The sequence below is a fragment of the Gopherus flavomarginatus genome, chromosome 25, assembly GCF_025201925.1.
Source record: "Gopherus flavomarginatus isolate rGopFla2 chromosome 25, rGopFla2.mat.asm, whole genome shotgun sequence".
In the NCBI taxonomy this organism is placed as follows: domain Eukaryota; kingdom Metazoa; phylum Chordata; order Testudines; family Testudinidae; genus Gopherus; species Gopherus flavomarginatus.
Genome location: NC_066641.1, coordinates 3261079 through 3283815, shown reverse-complemented (window position 1 = coordinate 3283815; position 22737 = coordinate 3261079). Strand labels below are relative to the sequence as shown.

Below are 22737 nucleotides of genomic sequence, written 5' to 3'. Positions count from 1 at the left end.
TGCATGCAAAATCCATTTGATCACTCCCTGTAACCGGTATGGGAACAACTCCAAGAACCTGAGCTTTGCTTCTAAAGATCTCCACAGCTGTATCTTAAAGTAAGACCCCAGAAACAGCAGTTTGTGGCCTGTGCCTGGATGCATTCAATATACCCAGTTCTCAATATGTACCAGCTCCCGCCACCAACACATCCCTCTCCCAAGGACAAGTCAGCCTCCCAAGTCATTCCAAGTAGGTGCCTTTTATTGCATCCACGAGCTACATTTAAACCATATAATATTTATGTTTTTCAATATCTCTCTGGACAAAAAAACACAATAAAATGTTTACATAATTTAATCTGAGACATAAATTAATACATTGTGTGCTGCGTTCGCTAGGATTTGGGGTGGGGGGGAAGAAGGGGACAAATGAAAGTTGCAAAATCATACACAAATATGGGAGGGTGCATACTGGCCACCGGGACTCACAAAATCACAGTACAGCAGCACTGACCAAAAGAAGAAAAATTCAAGGAGGTAAGTTAAATGGCTAAAACACATGACCAAGTTCAAGTACACAGCAAGGTCTAGGGAACGGTTTGCCTTCAACCACGAGACCAAAGGACATTCGCAGAGAAGGAGGTTGCTCCCAAACCCCTAGGGGTGTCTGAGTTGCTAGCCTTTGGCAGTAAGCCTGCAAATGGCTGTTTGCCTGCCTCACCCTGTCACGGGTGGGGAAAATATAGCAGCATGCTCCGTGCGCTTTGTTAAAATACGGGCTGAGCTCATTGACTGGGGAAGAGAATTCTCATTCAGTGATCAGTAAATGGGTAGCGTGCAGGTACTTTGCAGCCAAAGGTTGGTACATTGCTTTACCACAGTGCAAGAATGCAAACTGAGCCTGCCCAGGCAACACAAGGGGGCCTGCAGAACCTGGAGAACTCAGGAAAAGAATGCGGATACCTACCCTTTCAAAGGATGAGAGGAAAGATCATTTTGTCCAATCCTTAGTAGCTCATCAGGAAAGCAGAAGTAGTTAGACTGGTTAATGCCAGTTCTGGCTTCGATACCCCCCACACTGGCTTTTAATAAAATTTAGGTTCTCAATTGACATTATGAATCCAAAGATGCTTGAGTAAGAAAACTAAAAAAAATTGTCAAAGCTTTACAAAAATGATTGTTGTGTGTCTATCTGGCTAGGGAAGGAACCCACCTCTGCCTAATGCCACTCACTGCCCGTTGCAGTGACTACTGCTGTTAGCCCCACTGTGTCCCAAACTGAGTGAATCTCAAAGTGTGCTGTAGCCTCATTATTACTGAGCTTTGCTGTCAAAGACAGCGACTGCCTTGCCTCGTGTTTCGAATCATCACAGAAAAGCTAGTGCTGGCTATCAGTCTGGCTGAAACAACATTACAGGACATCATATCAGGCCAGACTGAGCCAATCCTACTGGATCATATAACGACAGACACCTGTACAGGAAAGCAATCACCATCACAAAGATATCACAAACACACTGCAATACACCTGCAGACTACACCATTGTAGGTTAGAAGTAGAACTTTTCTACAGAAAAGGTGCCATATTGTGGTATTAATTTAATGCTGGACATTAAGTGTTAGCTTCAAAATTCGTTGGATACGTCCTCCATGATAAACCAGTGAGAATGTACTTTAGCGTGCACAGAAACAGAAGCAAGGTATTCTAAAGGAGACTGACCATTCCACAAGACACCAGCATATTTAAGAGCAAAGAACGGATATTTTATTTTGCTAAACATGCAAATTCCAAGTGGAATGTTGAAGGATGATGAACATTTCACTCTGTCCAGTGTGTTGAACAGAAGAAGACAGATCCCAGTGTATTCTCCAGCTTGGTCACTTCTCCAGCCATTGAGCTCTGCACATAGTCCATCTCCACTCAGTCGAGCACACTACTGAAAAACAGACCACAACAGCCACAAAGCATGTCTCTCTGCAGACACCGACACCCAGACACAGCAGACATATCTGCAAACTGCTACCTCCCAACCTAAGTTCCCGGTCAGCTGCGCAGCAGACTCTCAACGGCTGCACAGGTGGGGAGAGAAGTCCCTTTCTTGGCCCAGCCCAGCCCTGCCAGAGATGCCAGGGAGGGGAGCCCCCACCCTGGCACAGCCCAGCCCAGCCCAGCTGGAGCTGCTGCAGCCGGGGAAAGACGTCTCTCACCCAGCCCCAAGCTGCTGCAGTGAGAGAGTGTTGGGGGAAGTCATCTCATCACAGCCCTGGAGCAGCCTTCACCCCAAACCCATCATCCCCAGCCCCACCCCAGAGCCCACACCCTCAGCCAGAGCCCTCACCCCAACCCTCTGACCCTGCCCTGAGTCCCCTCCCACACTCTTAACCCCTTGGCCCCACTCCCACCCTCATCACCCTTCATATTGGTGCATCTAACAAAATTCATTCTGCACATGGACATAAAAAATGAGAGGGAACATTGCCCCAGAGATTTCAGTGCATGCCCTGGAGAGCAGCCTTCTGTGAAACGATGTTGCCAGTGAGGGCCTGGCTGTATGTCCAGTTCAACAGGAGTGGGATTGGGCCCTTTGCACAGGGACAGGGAAGGCTGACAAAGCAGGACACAGAGAGAAAAATAAATAGTGCCAACAGGCAAATGGCCCGATTTTGATGTCATAGGGTTTAACTCCACTAGCTACAGTGGAGCTACTCCTGATTTAGCCTAGTCAGAGATAGCAGATAAGGCACAAGTTTAATGCCTCCCCTGGATATTCAGGGAAGGCAGAGAATTCAAATATGCTCTGGGTCCCTAATAGCTTTAGAGAGTCACTGAGGAACAGAATGATACTGGAGTAGGAAGGGAAGGTTCAAAATGGAATTTAAAAGAGGTATTGCTACCCCAGAACCCAACACTGCTGTCAGATACTCTCTTGCAATTCCTCTGACGTCAGGGGGAGTGGCACCCTTGCATCTGAGAGCAGAACTGGGTCCTGGATCAGCCTTTAAAATATTAGAAGTACTTACACCCTTTCTTCTCTTAGGAGTGCCAGGAACTTTCTCACACGATACTCAGGATCCATCTAGATACAAAAGAAAGATGAAAGGGTGGTCACTAGCAGCAGGCGTGGACCACCCCTTGATTTCCTTCTTTGACCGGATAACTGATTTGGTGGAAAGAAGGAATGCGGTGGATATAATATACCTGGATTTCAGCAGGCTTTTGACACAGTCCCACATGACATTCTCATAAATAAGCTGCGGGAATGTGGGCTCAGTAGAACTGCCACGAAGTGGACACATAATTGGTTAAACAACTGCATACAAAGAGTAACTATTAATGGAATGATGTCAGGTTGGAGGGAGGTCTCAAGTGGGGTTCCACAGGATTCTGTTCTGGGTCCGGTGTTGTTTAGCATCTTTATTAATGACCTGGATGTTGGACTAGAGACCACATCAATCAAAGCTGCAGATGAGGCTACAGACACTTTGGAGGAGAGAGTTAAATTCAGAGGGATCTTGATAAACTGGAGAACTGGGCTACAGACAACAAAATGAAATTCAACAAAGATAAATGTAAGGTGCTACACTTAGGGAAGAAAAACCAAACGCACAAATACAGACTGGGGGATAACTGGCTTGGCAGCAGCAGCACAACTGAGGACTATCTGGGAGTTGTGGTGGATCACAGCTTTGACATGAGTCAACAATGCAAAACTGTTGCAAAAAGGGCAAATACAATGCTGGGTTGCATTGACAGAGGCAGAGCATGCAAGTCACAGGAAGCGATAGTACCGATCTACTCAGCGCTGGTTAGGCCTCATCTGAGAGTTGTATCCTATTTTGGTCACAAACATATAGAAAGGATATAGAGAAAGCAGAAAGGACCCAGAGGTGAGTGACAAAGATGACCAGAAGGGTGGAATGCAGCCACATGCATCCGATGAAGTGGGTATTCACCCACAAAAGCTCATGCTCCAATACGTCTGTTAGTCTATAAGGTGCCATAGGACTCTTTGCTGCCATATGAGCAAAGGCTTGAAGGAATGGGGTATGCTTGCTTTGGAAAAGAGGAGATTTAGGAGGGTCATGATAGCGGTCTTCAAATTCTTGAAAGGCTGCCCCAAAAAGATGGAGAAAAGTTGTTGTCTCTGGCCACAGAGGCAGAACAAGAGGCAGTGGGTTCAAACTCCAGCAGAGCAGATTTAGATTAAATCTCAAGAAAAACTTCCTCCCTGTAAGAACAGGACGACAATGGAACAATTTGCCTAGAGAAGTCGTGGAATTTCCTTCACTTGAGGTATTCAAAAGAAGGATGAAGCCATCTGTCTTGGATGTTTTAGATGCAACAAGTCCTGAATCTTGGCAGGGGGTTAGACTAGATGACCTTTGCGGTCCCTTCTAACCCTGTGGTTCTATGAAAGAAGTCCCATAGGAAACAGGAGAGGCACTCTCCAGGCAATCATAACAGGGAAATGAACAAAACTGAGGGTACATCTTCACTACCTGCCGTATCTGCGGGTAGCAATCGATTGCTCGGGGATCGATATATCGCGTCTCATCTAGACGCGATATATCGATCCCCGAACGCACTTATATCGATTCTGGAACTCCACCAAACCGAACGGAGTTGCGGAATCGACAGGGGGAGCCGCAGACATCAATCCCGCGCCGTGAGGACGGTGAGTAATTCGATCTTAGATACTTCGACTTCAGCTACGTTATTCACGTAGCTGAAGTTGCGTATCTAAGATCGATTTTCCCCCGTAGTGTAGACCAGCCCTAAGACACTAAGTCTCAGCCATTAAGACTGAACACAGCTTGGGACTAAGAAATGAAGGCTAGACTTCTGATTTGTTATGAAGATGGGAGAGGCTTTGTTTCTTACATCCCATCCAAGTAGGAGGAGTTTGAGTTATAACCACTTGGAAATCAGAGATTGCAGCTTCCTAATGTTTTATTTACATTTTATTGCATCTCACACAGTTTGAATATAAGCTCCATATTCAGTTGTTTATTCTTTAGTCTTCAGGGAGGTTGGTGAAGTATGGTGGGCTAGTACTGGAAATACTCCACATGGACAGGCCAAAGTTAACAAACGCTGTAATTTTGGAACTAGGGAACCAAATATTCTCTTTGAAGGGAGCACTCAGACCCACACTTAGCAAAATAAACACAAAAGGAGGGCTAGCTGCAATACGCTCACTGGCCTCTTGACCGACACTTGGATAGATATAGGATAATATTTAATCTGATGAGCATACGAGTGCCAGAAGGGAAACTACAGCTAACAGTTCCTTTACTGTATGTTTTATGTTCTTATAGTTGAAGAAAATTGTCTATTGATTCCAGATTTATGAAAAAACAAAATGTAACAAATGGAAAGAGAGGGAAGTTGATGGCAATGACTATAAATTAGTGGTGCTGTAGAAATGAAGACTACTGATAAGGGAAGCTAAAAGTATGAGTGAATAAGCCTGACCAGTAGGACTAGGGACAGTAAGACGGTTTTATAAAATATATCAGGAACAAAATAAATCCTAGCAATGGTATAAGTCTCATACTAGACAAGGATAGTAAACTTGTCAATAATAATGAAGAAAAGGCAGACTAGTTCAATCACTAATACTGTTCCATGTTTGGAAAGGAGCTGGATGATACATTCATATCTCACAGTGAAAATATTTTCTATGAGAACAGTAACTGGGCAGAATATTAAACAGCAACTACCATACTTGACTATTTTTCAAACTGTGGGAATGGTTGCACCCAAGAATTTAAAAAGAATTAGCTGAGTTGCTCAGAGCCACCAACGTTGATTTTTAACAAATCTTGGAATGTTGAGGATATTCCAGAGGACTAGAAAAAGAAAACCAACCACTGTTGTGTCATTATTTAAAGGATAAATGGGATGACCTGGATAACTATGGGTTGGTTAGCTTGACACTGATCCTGCATGGTTAAAAAATTAAACAACAGAAGCATAATTAATGAGATTACAAGTTTTGTAGACAAAGTTAACTGATATCAGACATCTGTAAGGTATCTGACTTAGTCCTGCACAACATTTTGATTAAAAAATAGCAATTATGCAAGACCAATGCAGTATATATTAAATTGATTAAAAACTAATTTTAAATGGGAAACAGTCAGTGAATGAGAGTATTATTTCTAATGGGGTCCCACAGCATTGTATTCGTGGCCCAATACCATTTAATCTCTATCAATGATCTGGAAAAAATATATAATTACTGATAAAGTTTGGATATGACTCAGAAATTGGTGGAGTGATAAAAAATCAGACAGGCAGGTCACTTATACAGAGCAATGTGGATCGTTTAGTAAGCAGGGCTCAATTGAACAAAATGTATTTTGATCCAATCCAACTATAAGGTCATATCTAGAAGCAAGAATGTAGGTTACACGTATAGGACAAAGGAGTGTTTGTGAAAGTAGCAACTCAGAGAAGAACTTTAGGCTCAAAGGACAAACACCTGAACATGAGCTCATGGTACAGCACAGTGGCTGAGAAAGCAAACAAACCTTGGATGTCTGAGCAGTGGAATATGAAGCAAGGGGGGGAGTGATACCGACACTGTACACATCACACTGGTGAGACACCAACTCTATACTGTGCCCAGTTCTGATGTCCACACTTCAAAAAGAATGTGGACATATTGGAAAGGGGTCAGAAAAGCATGACAAGAGTGGCTCAAGGTTTGGAAAACTTGGCTTACAGGAAGAGACTGAAGCAGTTCAATCTACTGGGTTTACCCAAGAGAAGGTGAAGAGGTACCTGAATGGGGAGAGGATTTCCAATTCTAGGGCTCCAGCAGACACAGGCACACCTAGATCCAGTGACTGGAAACTGAAGCGGGACAAATTCAGACTAGAAATCAGGTGCGCATTTTTAACAGTGAAGTTTCAGAGTGGAAGCTGTGGTAGCCTGTATCAGCAAAAAGAACAGGAGTACTTGTGGCACCTTAGAGACTAACAAATGTATTTGAGCATAAGCTTTCGTGGGCGAACCCCCAGTTCATCAGATGCATGCTGTGGAAAATACAGTAGGAAGATGTATATACACAGAGGACATGAAAAAATGGGAATAAAATACCTCGGCATGTGGTGGATTCACTATCACTTGGAGTCTTTAAGGCAGGATTAGATGTCTGTCTAGCAGACACATTCAAGCTCAACCAGAAGGTCTGGACTTGAAGCGTCACTTCACTTGGTGAAATTCCATGACTTTGGCCATGTAGGAAGCTAGGCCAGAGCAGCACAATGGTCCCTCAAGATCTCTGAATATGAACTCTCTCTTATCAGCTGCGAACATGTGAATTTTTTCCTGTATCTATGGCAACAAAGTACAGCTGAGACTTGTGTGAAAAGCGAGGACTTTTTGCAATACAAAGATTTCATGTGTGTGGGAGATTGAATATAAAGGAGCTACGCAGAATGCAAATTACTTTAATTAATTAATGGCCGTGGATCACATTGCTACCAACCAATTGCATACCCAACATCTGTATAAGCTGCAATTTGCTCTCATTAGCCACCTCTCTATTTAATGTATTCAAAATGACTTGAACCTAAGTTAAAATGCTGCCTACTTTCCCTCAGGCTGGTCTGTCAGGGATTCAAATTGTCTACAAAATGACCACCTTGTTAAACAAAATCACTTTTAAATGCTTGACCGTGCACTTGGCTTGTAAGTGACAACATTCTTCTGAAACATTTCAGGACAGCAGCCTGTTTCCAAGGGGGAAAACACCCTACCCCCTAGCGACACCGCTCACCACGTAGGTATGCAGCTGTGGGGAAAATCTGATGCAATTTGATTCCCACTCCCCCATTTCAGAACTGCCCTTACTCTGCACATTTTTAATCCTGGAGTTTTAAAAGCACCCATGTTCAAGGTCACAATCTAACTGAAGTCATTTCCCTGTCTCAGAAGAAGGTTAGAGAGGCATCTCTTGTCAAGATTTTAAGTAAAATTGGCTGTAACTGTACCCTGGCAGGTCTGAGCCCATTAAACACAGTTAATGCGTGTGAGCATTGACTTGCCTGTAGGTATGGAATTAAAAGTCAAGGGAAAGAGAGGAAAAAGTAATCTAGATAAATGACTTTATTCCCTCAGGTGACATCTAGTTAGAGCAGCTCCTCAGCGCTGTGCAAGTTTTAACAGAATTGTGAATAGTGAACAGAGGGGATACATGACTTGTACGCTGCTAAACTATGCGCTGTTTCATTTATGCTCAGCATCTCATAGGAAGATCTAAAGACAGTACATTTGGCTGCACCAAATCCATTTGATGAAAAAAGGGGGAATGGGAGGGAAGGGTTCAAATGTAGAAGGGCTCTGAAACATCAGCCACTGAGGATTAGGTCCAAATGCTACACACTTTTTTTAACTCACAAACACAATGGAGCATGTGCCTGATCGCTAGCTTGCGGGCACAGGAGATGCAACAGTGAGGGGCTAAGAGCTACATATTTCTACCCTAGGCAATTCTTTTCTTTAAAGTGCTGAAAGTGGAAAATGAAGAAAGCAGCTGAACAGCTTGACAGATTTATCTTCTTTCAGGGAAAGAGCTGCTGCACCTGCACAGGAAACTTTTTCATAACAAAATCCTCAATTATCACTATCTGCAATCTTAACTTATCACTTGTGCTTGAGAAGGCAATTCATTAAAGGTAAGTCAACCCAGATCCTCTGGGCTGCAGATACTTCTCTGCAGAGTAACTTTATACAGCTCATGGGCACTCCATTTTGTATAGATCTCTCAGTGGACTGAGACATGGCACTCTCTCTACTGAAAGGAAATCTGCAAGTAACACTGTTGCCTTTTTGGAAATGTACCATGTTCAAACCATACCAGACACAATACAGGGCTCCCAATTTCACAGAGACAAGGGTCTGTGGGCCAAAAGGTGCGTTCAAGAATGTTCTAGTCTCTCTTATACACCCCTGAAGCAAAAAGCCTCTTACTTGTAGTGACATCTCGATCAACATCAGCAGCTTCTTGATTCCGATCCACACTTTCTTCCCTTTGACGTGCTGTGCAATGGTGCTACGCTCGTTATCTTTGAAGTTACCAAGAAGCTGGAAAGAAACCCAGAAGACAGCCAGCAGCATTAGAAGGGCAACTATGCCAGCCACACTGGTGAGTGCAACATTAGAAAACAGTCCTTAGCTTAGTCTTGGAAACAGTTAAGAGTAACTGAGAAACTGCCTGGAGATGCTATAGGAACAGTCATACCAGGATACTTGTATGACATAGCTGTTATCAACAGTATCATACAGAGTCAACCTTTCATTGATTTACTTCCTGAATCTTATATCCTAGGCTAGTCTTCCCCGTATGAGAGTCTATAAGGAACATAGTAATGTGTGCTACAGCAACCTTGCAAAACTGTGGTAAAAATTATCAGACATGATGATGATGATAATGAAAATACTAACACTATTTTATTTGCCTTGTGGAGCACCATTTTGCAAGGTTGTATTAACAGGCTAAAACATTTACATCATCTGCTGCAAACTGCACAGTTGTGAAGAGCAGAAGCCAGCCATGGGCTTGATCCTGTGGAGGCCAAACATCTCTGGACGTGCTCAGCTTCCTCAGCCCCCATTAGCCAACTCAATGGCAAGTCAGTGCCTCGCAGGACTGGGCCCCATGGATTCAAATTTCAAGTGTTTTGAGGACAACGCTGCTCTCTCTCTTCTATGCCTTCTGAACCATTTCCAGCCAGCAGAAAAATGAAGTCACTTCCTCTGTATTTTTTCTCTCTCTGTATTTGCCTCCCTCTCTCTCCTAGACTCATAGACTCATAGGTCAGAAGGGACCAATCTGATCATCTAGTCTGACCTCCTGCGCAAGGCAGGCCACAGAACCCCACCCATCCAATTTTATAACAACCCCTATCCCAGGACCGAGTTATTGAAATCCTCAAAAATGGTTTGAAGACCTCAAGCTGCAGAGACACCACCAGCAAGCGACCCGTGCCCCACGCTGCAGGGGAAGGCGAAAAACCTCCAGGGCACCTGCCAATCCGCCCTGGAGGAAAATTCCTTCCCGACCCCAAATATGGCGATCAGCTAAACCCTGAGCATGTGGGCAAGAGTCACCAGCTAGCACCCAAGAAGGAATTCTCCGCAGCAACTCAGTACCCATCGCATGCAACATCTCCCCGCAGACCACTGAGCAGACCTGTCTGGTGGTAATTCAAGATCAATTGCCCAAATTAACGATCCTATCATAACATCCCCTCCATATACTTATCAAGCTTTGTCTTAAAGCCAGGGAAGTCTTTTGCCCCTACTACTTCCCTCGGAAGGCTATTCCAGAACTTCACTCCTCTAATGGTCAGAAACCTTCGTCTAATTTCAAGTCTAAACTTCCTAATATCCAGTTTATACCCATTCGTCCTCGTGGCTACATTAGTACTAAACTTAAATAATTCCTCTCCCTCCCTAACGTTAACCCCCTTGATATATTTAAATAGGGCGAGCATATCCCCCCTCAGCCTTCTTTTGGCCAGGCTAAACAAGCCAAGCTCTTTGAGTCTCCTTTCATAAGGCAGTTTTTCCATTCCTCGGATCATCCTCGTAGCCCGTCTCTGAACCTGTTCCAGTTTGAATTCATCCTTCTTGAACATGGGACACCAGAACTGCACACAGTATTCCAGATGGGGTCTCACCAACGCCGTATACAACGGTACTAACACATCCTTATCCCTGCAGGAAATACCCCGCCTGATGCATCCCAAAATCGCATTTGCTTTTTTAAACAGCCGTATCACATTGGCGACTCATAGTCATCCTGCTATCAACCAGTACCCCAAGGTCCTTCTCTTCCTCCGTCGCTTCCAACTGATGCGCCCCCAACGTATATCCAAAATTCTTATTATTAATTCCTAAATGCATGACCTTGCACTTTTCACTATTGTATTTCATCCTATTTCTATTACTCCAGTTTACAAGGTGGTTCAGATCTTCCTGAATAGTATCCCTGTCCTTCTCCGTGTTAGCAATACCCCCCAGCTTCGTGTCATCCGCAAACTTTATTAGCACATTCCCGCTCTTTGTGCCAAGGTCAGTAATAAAAAGGTTAAATAAGATCGGTCCCAAAACCGATCCTTGAGGGACTCCACTGGTGACCTCCTTCCAGTCCGACAGTTCACCTTTCAATACGACCCTCTGGAGTCTCCCCTTTAACCAGTTCCTTATCCACATTACAACTTTCATATTCACTTCCAGCTTTTCCAATTTAACTAACAGCTCCGCGTGCGGAACCGTGTCGAACGCCTTACTGAAATCTAGGTAAATTATATCTACCGCATTTCCTTTATCTAAGTAATCCGTCACCTTCTCAAAGAAGGAGATCAGATTGGTTTGGCACGATCTACCTTTCCTGCTTTCCCTGTTATAGGGAACATTACATTTACTGACACCTGCTTACTGGTCTTGGGCCAACAGAGCAAAGCAGGTCAGTGTTTCAAAATGGAGCTTTTGATTCCATTAATGAAGTGCTCTATCGCATGGATATTACTCACACTAACAGAGTAACTTGGATGGTCTCAGCCGTGCTGACATTTAGGGGTCTCCTTACCTCCAAGGCCTCCATCAGCTGCTCTCCTGTCGCAATACTGGGTACGTGAATGGTGGTGCTGAAAGCATCTAGCATCTCCATTTCCTGCAGGACATCTTTACGGCTAGTGGTTCCAATGATTAAAAGCTTGCGACCCTGCCCATATAAGAAGGAATAAATGTCACGAAAAGAAAGAAAAAAGGAAAGCACAGGCATCACTCTTGGGGAGATTAGGTTAACTGCTAGGAAAACAAAGGGGGGGAACGGTGAGAAATGCTGCATAAAGCCCTACAACACCTCTCTAACAGACTGAAAAATGAAAGACGTCAGATTTAAAATAGTGGTAGTCACCAGCACAAATCTTTAACAAGACAATATCTAAGGATAAGGATAAGGAAATCAGAATCCTTCCTGCCAATCAGAATCAAGAGACCAAAACAGATGGTTTGTTAAGCCCCATCCATAAAGCCTGCGTATCGGAATTTTTCTAGGAAGGGTTCAGAGTTCATAGACTCACAGAATATCAGGGTTGGAAGGGACCTCAGGAGGTATCTAGTCCAACCCCCTACTCGAACACTTAACACTCACTGAGCTGAATTAGGGCACTTACACCTCACAGAGCTATAGTTTCTACCTGATGATGCTGTGGCTGTGATGACTGTTGTGAAACCTAGTTCGAAAAGTTCCAGCCCCTTTCAGCATTTTTACCACTGGGTCAATGTAAAAAGGTCAGAAGCTGCCAGAGCTTCATATACAGAACTCCCTCCCTCTCCCCTCCAGCTAATGTGGCTGGAGACAAGGCCAACAAGACAGCACTTCATTGGATTATGTTCTGAAGCAGCATTTTCCACAACCAGGAAGGACAAAACCTAATTATTATTTTTTTAAGTCAACACAAAAGCTTTAATTCTGATGAAAACGATCTGAGTAGCAGAGAGGAGCCAGTCTGGCACAGCCAGGGCATCTCCTCACCCTACCATAGTTCTTTCTACCGTGTCAGACACAACACTGTGATGAAGACACCCTCCCTCCTCCCAGGACACAGCGTGCTGGACTCCTGAATAAAGTGAACAGGTCTGAACACTAGTAACGGTAGGTGCAGGTAACACACTTCTGGCCCCCACTGATGCATTCTCAGTAACACAGCTCCCAAGTTCACATGACTGGGTGCATGCAGTGAGTAGGAAAAAGATTTGGGGGTTGTGGTGGATAATCAGCTGAACATGAGCCCCACTTCAAACTACACAAGGCTAAAAGACCCACAGCATGACCGCAGCTGGCCCAGGACAACTGAGTCAGGCTTGCAGAGTTCAGGCTGTGAGGCTAAAAATGGCTGTGTCAACACTTGGGCTTGGGCTGGAGCCAGAGCTCTGGGACCCTCCATCCTTCAGGGTCCCAGATCTTGAACATGTACACAGCAATTTTTCAGTCCTAGAAACTGAGCTGACCCAGGCCAGCCACAGGTTTTTTTATCCCTGAGTAGATACCCACATACTCACTGTGGCCAACAGAGTTTATGCAATCCTGGATTGCATAAACAGTGGAATGTCAAGTAGGAGAAGAATGGTTATTTTACCTCTCTGTTTGGCACTGGAATATGGTCCCCAGTTCTGGTGCCCTCAATTCAAGAAGGATGTTGATAAATTGGAGAGGGTTCAGAAAACAGCCATGAGAATGATTACAGGATTGGAAACCTGCCTTATAGAGTTAGACTCATGGAGCTCAATCTATTTAGGACCAAAGACCCTGGATCCCTGCAGGCACAAGGTGAGGAGAAGTCTGCAGTGCTTGCAGGACAGAGCAGAGAGCCCCAGCCAGGGCCGCGAGGAGGAAGATCAGTCCCAGGCTGCGGAGGAGGCCACCCTGCTGCTGCTAAGTGACTCCATCCTCCTCCTCCCAGTCCTGGCCAGGGGGTCTCTGCTCCGCCAGGCCAGAACCAGCCTCTTTAGCACCTCGTGACTGAGTGTCTTGGGCCCCTCCCTGAACAGGGATAAGTGGGTAAAAGGAAAAGGTGTTACAAGCTTTGAAGAACTGTGTGATCTTGTTGCTCAGGAACATTTCCTGAGTATTCATAGTGATGATGTAAAACAGTGTTTATGGGACAAAAAGGTGAAAACTGTTGAGGAAGCTGCTACTCTTGCTGATGAATTTGAACAAAGCTAAGCATCTTATCAGAAATAAATCACAGGCAGAGGGGTTTGTTTGGTGGGAAGAAGGGTCCCCGTTTTACCCTGGGAAAAAGGGTGGATGGGAGGCTGGACGCTCACCTCCCCAAGTCCATTCCTCTAGTCCTTGTCCCAAATCTCCTGTAAAAACAGAAGAGCCCAGAAGGTGCTCTCACTGTAATTTCACTGAGCACCTGAGGAATAAATGCCCAGTGCTGGCTGGGAACAAACAAGCAACTCATGGGAATGCTGCTACCCAGAGCACAGAGGCACCTCAGGCAATGGCCGCTTATCAGACAGGGTTTGTAAAAGCAGCCTCTGCATAGCGGGGCAGGAAGCACATAAAGGCTATCAAAATGAATGGCAAGGAACTCCTTGGGTGGAGGGATACAGAAGCAGACATTTCTGTGGTCAGGGAAAACACTGTTCGGGAGAAAAACATACTGCCAGGACAGACGGCAGAGCTTTTGTTAGGAGGTCACAAAATCCTTGCGCCTTTGGCTAAAGCGCACATAGAAACTAAGGATTTGGAAGCTGAATTGACGGTGGCAGCAGTACATAATCCGTCACAATTATTACTGGGAAATGACTTTTTCAGTGTAGCTTGGGCTGTCAAGGGATCTGCCAGCAGCAAGGAGGAATATGGTGCTGAAACCCCAGAAGGAAAGGGCGAAGTCCCAGGAACTGCTGGAGGAATGGGAGAGTGTCTCTAATTCCTCTGCAGCAGTGGCAAACGGTCTGCTACCAGGGGCAGGCGTGGCTGAGACCAGCTCCTGATGCCTCGTGGTTAAAGGCAGCATCTCCTCTGAGGGGCAGAGGAGCGTGTTGCCTGTCAGTGAGAAAACGGTCCAGGTTGCTGGCTGCCAGCAGGTTGCAGCTGAGCAGGGGGCAGAGCTCACTCTAGGGTGCATAGGAAGATGTGTCCTAGAGGGAAGCCCAGTGAGGGGGATGGAATCCTAGAGATCACTGAGGTGGGTGAGGGTTCCATGGACTCTGTAGCTGGAGGCAAATCCAACTCCGAGAGAGGGCAGGGTGTGGTGCCCGCCAGTGAAAGGACTGTTGGCTGCTAGCTGTGAGCCCTTCACAGCTGAACATGGGATGGATCCACTCTAGAGAGCACAGGTGTGTGTGTCTTAGAGGGTGGCCCAGAGGGAGAAGTTGAAAAGGAATTTGGGTAAGTACAGGAATGTCTCCTCACTGATTACACGGGAGGGTGAGCCCAGGACAGAACTGCTGGGTCAGCGTTTATGCTCCCAGGAACCCAACCTGTGGGTCAGGTTTTAAGAGGGAACTGTGTAACTGATCTCCTGGAGGGGAGCAGATATACAACTGACCTCTTTGAGGCAGAGAGAGGGGCAACAGAGGGTACCTCAATCCAGATTCCACTTTTGCAAAATACTACTCCTGATGTACTTGTGGAAAACTAACTCTGTCTCTTTAAGACAGGATGGAAATCCTACTAAAGACTTGAATGTCTGTGAAAATGCTAATGACCCATCTGAGAAAGGGGATACTAGAAAACACAAAAGGGAAAGACTGACTGGTACCTGAACACATACTGTGGTTTAGGAAGCGGCTGCAAAACACAATGGGTATTGAACAAACTGGACTGTCTAAACAGAAGGCGTGGCATGGTAAACATACTTGGAAACACCTCTCTGACATGAAGCTGCTGGTGCTGTTAAGTCTCATAATACACGGTTTATTGGTTATGACAAAGAATTTGGTACTTATGGTAAATCCTCTAAAAATGTGTAAAACGCATGATTTTGGGGAAAAACTTTTGAACATGCTAGAAGTGATAACACAGAAGTCCTATAATACTGCTTCTCAGCTAGTACCTGTAAAGAGGCTTAGAGCTTGTCACAGCAGGGAAACCATAACAAACCTGAACTGCTGCGTGGAAGGGGAAACTGAGGCACACTGCCTCATGATATTGATATCTGCATTACGGTAACAATGCCACACACCAGAATGTTTTCAGGCAACTTGTGAAAAGAAACACAGAACTTTGCAAAAACACATGTGGATGTCACTACAATGTTTGGTAACACATGGTAGCTGTATAACCAAGAAGGCATTAGGCACACTTCACATTAGTCGGTGACTAACCTCTGGCAGTAATCGAAGGGGGGATGACACACCCTGGCACTCCAATGTTCACCACTATCATGTAATGAGGACATGTTTTGTACAAAGTATGTCTTGTGAGGTATCATTCTAAAAATCTTGATATGCTAGACAGTAGTATCTCATTGGATTGTATGTACTATCGTCGTATGTGAAGTTATGAAGCTTGGCTATGTGTGTTACACTGAAACATGTTGTGAGGTTGAAAACACCCACAACCAGCCTTTTTTAGTAAAACAGTAAAAAGGCCAAACAATATTAATGGCTTATTAAGGAAATGCACACAAGCACAAGGATTACCCCGGAACTGTGTATAACAGAAACCTCTCAGAAATAGCATTGCACAATGGGAACTGTTTGACCCAGGTCACAGCAAGAGAGCTTTCAAACAAGTGGTAACAAGATCTAAAAGGAGGAAAATGACATCATGAAGGGATCTCACTCTCCCCATGACAACACTTCTGGAAACACCTGAGGAATAAAGACTGAACAGGGGGGAATTGATGGTCCCAGGCTAAAGAGTTTCTAGCCTGTGTATGAAAACCTGGGAAACCCAAGCTGTAAAGGCAAGGCAGCCTTTGCCTTAAGAATCTGTCAACCTATCACTCAGGGTGAGAAGTATATTAAGATCAGTTTGTGGTTTTGTTCATTTACTAGATAATCTGCTTTGATCTGTTTGCTATCACTTATAATCACTTAAAATCTATTCTTCTGTAGTTAATAAACTTATTTTATGTTTTAATCCAAACCAGTGTGTGTTTGACTAAGATGTCTGCGGAAATTCTCAGCTTGGTTACCGCAAGTGTGCATGGTCCTCTTCACACTGAGGGAGAGGTGGACCGGGTGTTAAACCCATATACTGGCTTGATTTGACCAGGGCAGGATGGATCTGCTCTGGGGTCCAAGGCTGGTGGTTAGGGAGCCTGCATGTACCTGCAGCTGGGTGTGTCCCTAGCTGTGCGAATGCTGGTGAAAGTGCAGGCTGGGAGGGCTTTGCAACCTACCACAGCAGCACAGTGTGAGAGGGAGCCCAGGCTGGTGGGTCAGGGGGCTCAGAGGTATCCCAGCTCCAGGTGACACCCTGGGGGGAACCCATCACACATGCCCCCTACTCCTGCTTGCTGCCAGATAAACCATTTCAAAACTGTGTAGAATTTGCAGGAAGATATTAGTAACTTCAGTGGGAACACAGCAGCTATGTATAATTGACATACTGCCTGCATCATAATCACAGAATATCAGGGTTGGAAGAGATCTCAGGTGGTCATCTAGGTCTAACCCCCTGCTGAAAGCAGGACCAATCCCCAACTAAATCATCCCAGCCCGGGCTTTGTCAAGCCAGGCCTTAAAACACAGAGAAAATGTCTGACCCTTTGGCATAATGCCATCCAGAGTGGGTAGAATTGTGGGAGATGCTGCTATCAGAAAGAAGTTTAACAGTAAGAAACTTTCCCTTTTGCAGCCCCACAGCTCCGCAAATTCTGAGACATCTGGGAAGTAGAGAGTAGTGAACAGATGCTGGGAGGATAAAGTAAGAAATCCAGCAATAAGATGGAAAAGAGGAAAAAAGGAGGGGGGAACCCGCCCCCCTTTTTTTGGTAAGAATTGTTCAAAGGACAACATTCTTGTTGGGCCACTACCAGCATATTTCTGCCAAAGGAGGCCTCTGCTGACGATAGTAAGTCCAGCTTGCAGTGTCTGATGAAAGTGTTGGCTGATAACCATGTGGATGCTCTGCAGATCTGTGCGGAAGCTCTTACTTGTTCCACTCACAAGGCAGCTAGCGATCTCACGGTGTGTGCTTTGATACCTTCCAGAGCAAGGATCTCTCACACCTTGTAGGCATCAGCAATATAGAGCTTAACCCACCTAGTGATAGACAATGGAAGTGCTGAGTTCTTTACATCTAGGCTGGAAGGACTCAAACAGGGCACTGGATTTTCTTGTGGATGGAGGTAGAATTTCAACACTTCTTTGATATTCCCCTCGGTGAGATGCTGCGGCTTCGGACAGCATGAAAGAAGGACGACTTCTTGGGAAGCATGGAAGGGAGAATTTACTTTAAGAAGAAGGGACTCTGGAATTCTCAACACCTTATTGTTGTGGAACATAAAAATATGGTTCTTGCATAGATAATGCCACCAGCTCCGATACACATCTAGCAGATATGATAGCAACCAGAAAACAGGTTTTTAAATGTACAGGTAGAAGGCTGTCACTAAACTCAGGGGCTAAAAGGAATGATCTATTAATGTCTTCAAAACACACTGGAAGATCCCATTTTGGGAAGATTGGCCAGACCACCATCCTGGCCAGTCTGACAGCCCCGAGGAACCTGGAGATCTAGGGGTTCCCTCCCAGGGATCCTGCAGACCCTGCAAAAAGGATGCTGCTGAGAGCAGAAACTTGGCGTGAAATGATACTGGAGAATGTGCCAAATGGCTGGAGTCCCCGGATTCCTGGATCCTCATCATGCTTGCAGCACCAGACACTGAATTGAGCCTCTCTGGATACTAGCAAAGTCTTGATGCCTTCGGAAGATAGACCCAGCATTATTAATGATTCCCTTTCAATAACCAGGCTGTTGGCTGAAGCCAGTCTGGATCTGGATGGAAGAATGAGCCTTGGGAGAGGATACCCAGTCTCCATCGTAGCCACAGAGGAGGTCAGGTCTATTAAGTGGAAAATGAAGGTCTCCTTGGCCAATGGAAGTTATCTATATGACTTTCACCTGCTCCTTTTTTATTTTCTGAATCACTTTCCCCAGGAGAGGAAAATGGGAATGCATAAAGAAAGCCCTGTGGCCATCTGTGTGAAAGGGCATCTGTTGCCATGGATTCAGAAACTCTCTCTCTGATGGGAGTACCTTGGGCTTTTTGTGTTCTTGCATCTTGAAAACAAACCAGCTGAAGGGAGATAATGTCCGCAAGATTAGACCAAAGACCTGATTCAAGTACCACTGCAAAGTGCTGAGCTGGCGTCTGCCTGAGCCAGTTCGCCTTCTAGGTCAGCTCTCCTTTTATGTGGATCGCTCTGAGGTACAGGAGAGACTACTCTGACATTTCCATTGCCTCCATCACCTCTGGCTGTTGCTTTGGTCTCCTTGTCCCTACCTGGTTACTTACGTACGTTTGTGGTTGTGTTGTCTGACTGAAGCCGAAGGTTATTTCCCTCCAGGGAGGTGCTCTGAGTTCTAGAAGAGCTCTTATATTTCAAAATAATGTAGGATCTAGGATCTCTTTCTCTGAAGTGTTCACTCACCTCTAGTCATCAGGTTAAACAAAGCCTGATATTTAGAAGCTACTTACAAGGCATCAACATGAATGAAAGAGGCATGGATATTCATTTGTGGCTAGGCTGGGACTGGAGCAAGAGAAGAAAAAAAGGCATCTTCTTCACTTATTGTGACACTGGGATAACAAGCAGCAAAGAATCCTGTGGCACTTTATAGACTAACAGACATATTGGAGCATGAGCTTTCTTGGGTGAATACCCACTTTGTCGGATGCATTCACCCACGAAAGCTCCAATACGTCTGTTAGTCTATAAGGTGCCACAGGACTCTTTGCTGCTTTTACAGATCCAGACTAACATGGCTACCCCTCTGATACTTGGGATAACAAGGAGTATCAGAGAGGGTCAGGAGAACACAATCATGGTTTTTAGTAGCTATATACCTGCAGATTCAAAAATCATGGGAGAGAAAAACTGGAAACCTGTACGGAGCGTGAACAACTCTGAAAAACCCTTGAGAGAATCTGCAGTTCCCAGGAGAACTAAAATGCTGGAAATTAGTGAGAAAGCTAAGACAGCAGGATGGCACAATGAACTGAATTAATCTGCAAGCTTTAGAAACATGGGGCTGGATTTCACACACGATGAGCAACCATATCTCCCACTAGCTTCCACTGCAGTTGGGGGTGCTCATCACACCTACGAAACCAGCCTGCGGTGTGTACTACACACAGAGGAAAGTTGGTCAAAGACTTAAGAATAGCAAAGCCTTTATGCTTAATTCTTTATGACTAATCTCCCAATATGTATGATAATTTCTATTATTTCAGACATGGCTGTTGTATACATTTCTGTATTTACTGTATCCCTTTGCCTATTTCTCACCCTCTTCTCTCTCCATTTAATCTTTAAAACAGGCAAAACAAGACATGGCATAATATGAGAGCCAGAAATCACCAATTCTAGCTCACCAATGCAACCAGAGATATTAGGGCACCGAACACGAAGTCGACTATTTAAACAGACACCATTTAATGGCGTGAACTTGTCAAAAGAATAACTTCTTGGTGCAGTAGCGCACTGGGGTCCAGGACTCATTCCAAGGTCCCACGCAGCTATAAGGATAAACACACACTTTGATGTGACAACATCATAATGTTAAGTTTCAACTTTCCCCTCAGGAGTGAGACAATAGGAAGATGCTACTGAAACTTTCATCCTTCCTCTGCCCACATTTTCTCTTTCTTCATCATTGCAGCTTTTGTCATAGTAAACGTTTAGAGGCTTTGGCCCTGAAATGCCCCAGAACTCCTTCGGGTAATCTCCTCACCACTAATAAAGGAGCTATTGTGAACTGCTTGCTTTCAAATGGTTCACACTGAAAAATCTTTATTGCAACTTTTTCTCTTGCTTCATAAACTAGAGTTGCCAGTGGGTGTAGCCATGTAAACTGGGAATAAGGACTCCGGGGCTCAATTTCGGGCTCTGCTGCCAATTCCCTGCATAAACTTGGACAAGCACATCACTTCTTGATGCCTTGGTTTACAAAATGGGGAACCCCAGCTCCACAGGAAGGTTAAGTTTGTGCAGGTTTTTCATCTTCTCTGTTGAAGAGATGAAAACAATGGTCATCTGAACACAAATCTGTGCTGAAGAAAAAGGACTTTCATATCCACATGATGAGGCTACTCACTCTGTGCAGTCACTATAGTTTTTCGAGATTTGTCCCCCTAGCAGTACTCCATTTCAGGTATGCATTAGCCTCTCAATCCCTCGATTGAAGATTTTCTATTAGCGGTGTCTGTTCAGCCAACGCAGTCGTTCTATACAACCTTGTGCTGCACATCAAGGGTACACAGGGATGCTTGGGTGAACCATCCTCAGTTCCTTCTCTATCCAAACATCCAACAAAGAACAGTCTGAGAAGAGGGGAAGGAGGGAGGGTAGTGGATTACCCACAGCGACACACATCTCAAAGAACTATAGTTAATGCACAGAGCATGTAACCTCCTTTTCTTCTTCAAGTAGTGTTGCTATGGGTGTTCCACTTTAGGTAGCTTCCAAGCAATATCCTCACGGGGAGGAAGGAGCTTCAGAAATGAGTTCAGAACTGAAGACAGCCCCACTTTACCAAGTGCCACAGCCGATCAAGGCATAGTGTTCAGAAAGTTTGCTCTGAGGCCCAGGGAGTGGCTCCACATATCTCAGACACTTGGTTTTTGCACAAAGCTGTGGATGTTGCTTGTGATCTGGTAGAATGTGCTATTAGCCTTCCGGGGAGTGCAGAGGGTAGAGCAGAAGCTGCATCATAGCAAGTGATGACACCCCCCGAGATCAACCTTGAGAGTCTCTGGGCAGAGATTGTGGACCCCTTGGATTTATCTGCAATGGAGACAACAGTCGAGGTGATTTCTGAAATTGCTTGGTCCTATCTAAATAAAAGGATAATGCCTAAAAGAGAATCATAGACCCGTAGGGTTAGACGAGACCACAAGGGTCATCCAGTCTAACCCTCTGCCAAGATGCAGGATTTGTTGGGTCTAATCCATCCAAGACAGATGGCTCCAGCCTCCTTCTGAAAACCTCCAGAGAAGGATCTTCCACAACCTCCACAGGCAGTCTGCTCCATTGTCCTACTGTTCTTACAGTGAGGAAATTTTTCCTGAGATTTAATCTAAATCTGCTCTGCTGGAGTGTGCACCCACTGCCTCTTGTCCTGCCTCTGTGGCAACTCTTCTCCATCTTTTTAGGAAAGACTTTCAAGAATTTGAAGATTGCTATCATGTCCTCCCTAAATCTTCTCTTTTCCAAACAAAACATACCCAGTTCCTTCAGCCTTTGCTCATATGGCTGCATTCCACCCCTTTGATCACCTTTATAACTTGCATCTGGATCCTTTCCAGTTTCTCTATATCCTTTCTATGCAGTGGTGACCAAAACTGGACACAGTACTCAGCCAAGGCCTAATCAGCACTGACTAGAGTGGTACTATCAGCTCCCGTGACCTGCATGCTATGCCTATGTTAATGCAACCTAATATTCTATTTGCTTTTTTTGCAACAGCTTTGCATTGACAACTCATGTTAAGGTTGTGATCCACCACAACTCCCAAATCCTTCTCAGCTGGCTGTTGCTAAACCAGTCATGCTCCATTCTGTATTTATGCATTTGTTTTTCCTTCCGTAAGTATAGCACCTTATATTTGTCTTTGTTGAATTTCATTATGTTTTCTATAGTACAGTTCTCTAACTTATAAAGATCCCTCAGAATCTTACCTCTGTCCTCCGAAGTGTTGGCAATGCTCTCTGCCCCCCTACACCAGCTTTGTGTCATCTGCAACTTTGGTCAGTATGCTCTCTATTCCTACATCCAGGTCAATAATAAAGATATTAAACCGCACTGGACACACAACAGATCCCCGTGGAACCCCACTTGAGATGCCAACAAATCCAAGTATGCCCTTATGAATGGTATTCTTTGTACAGGAGCTAACATGGATTTTTTAAAAACATTCATCTGGAAACCTAATTCCAGGAAGGGAAAAAGGGCTGTCTGGGAGGAAGTCAGTACTGCTTTGTAAGATCAGCTCCTGAGCAGCCAGTTGTTGAGATATGGGAAGGCTAAAATCGCTCCTTGCCAAA

At 44.9% G+C, this 22737-nt stretch overlaps 1 protein-coding gene across 2 annotated transcripts in view; it reads right to left on the bottom strand.

Annotated features, from left to right (window-relative positions):
* Positions 1-226: 226 nt before the first annotated feature.
* The window catches only part of NSF (N-ethylmaleimide sensitive factor, vesicle fusing ATPase), a 155258-nt gene continuing 132747 nt past the window's right edge, over positions 227-22737 (bottom strand). The window contains exons 18-21 of one of the 2 annotated variants that reach the window (XM_050934943.1): positions 11589-11723; positions 8966-9079; positions 3004-3059; positions 227-1919 (exon numbers count right to left, since the gene is read on the bottom strand). In XM_050934943.1, coding sequence (XP_050790900.1) covers positions 1904-1919; positions 3004-3059; positions 8966-9079; positions 11589-11723 — 321 coding nt within the window. In that variant the 3' untranslated portion in view covers positions 227-1903. The remainder of the gene's footprint in view (positions 1920-3003; positions 3060-8965; positions 9080-11588; positions 11724-22737) is intronic. The other variant, XM_050934944.1, reaches the window with a different exon arrangement.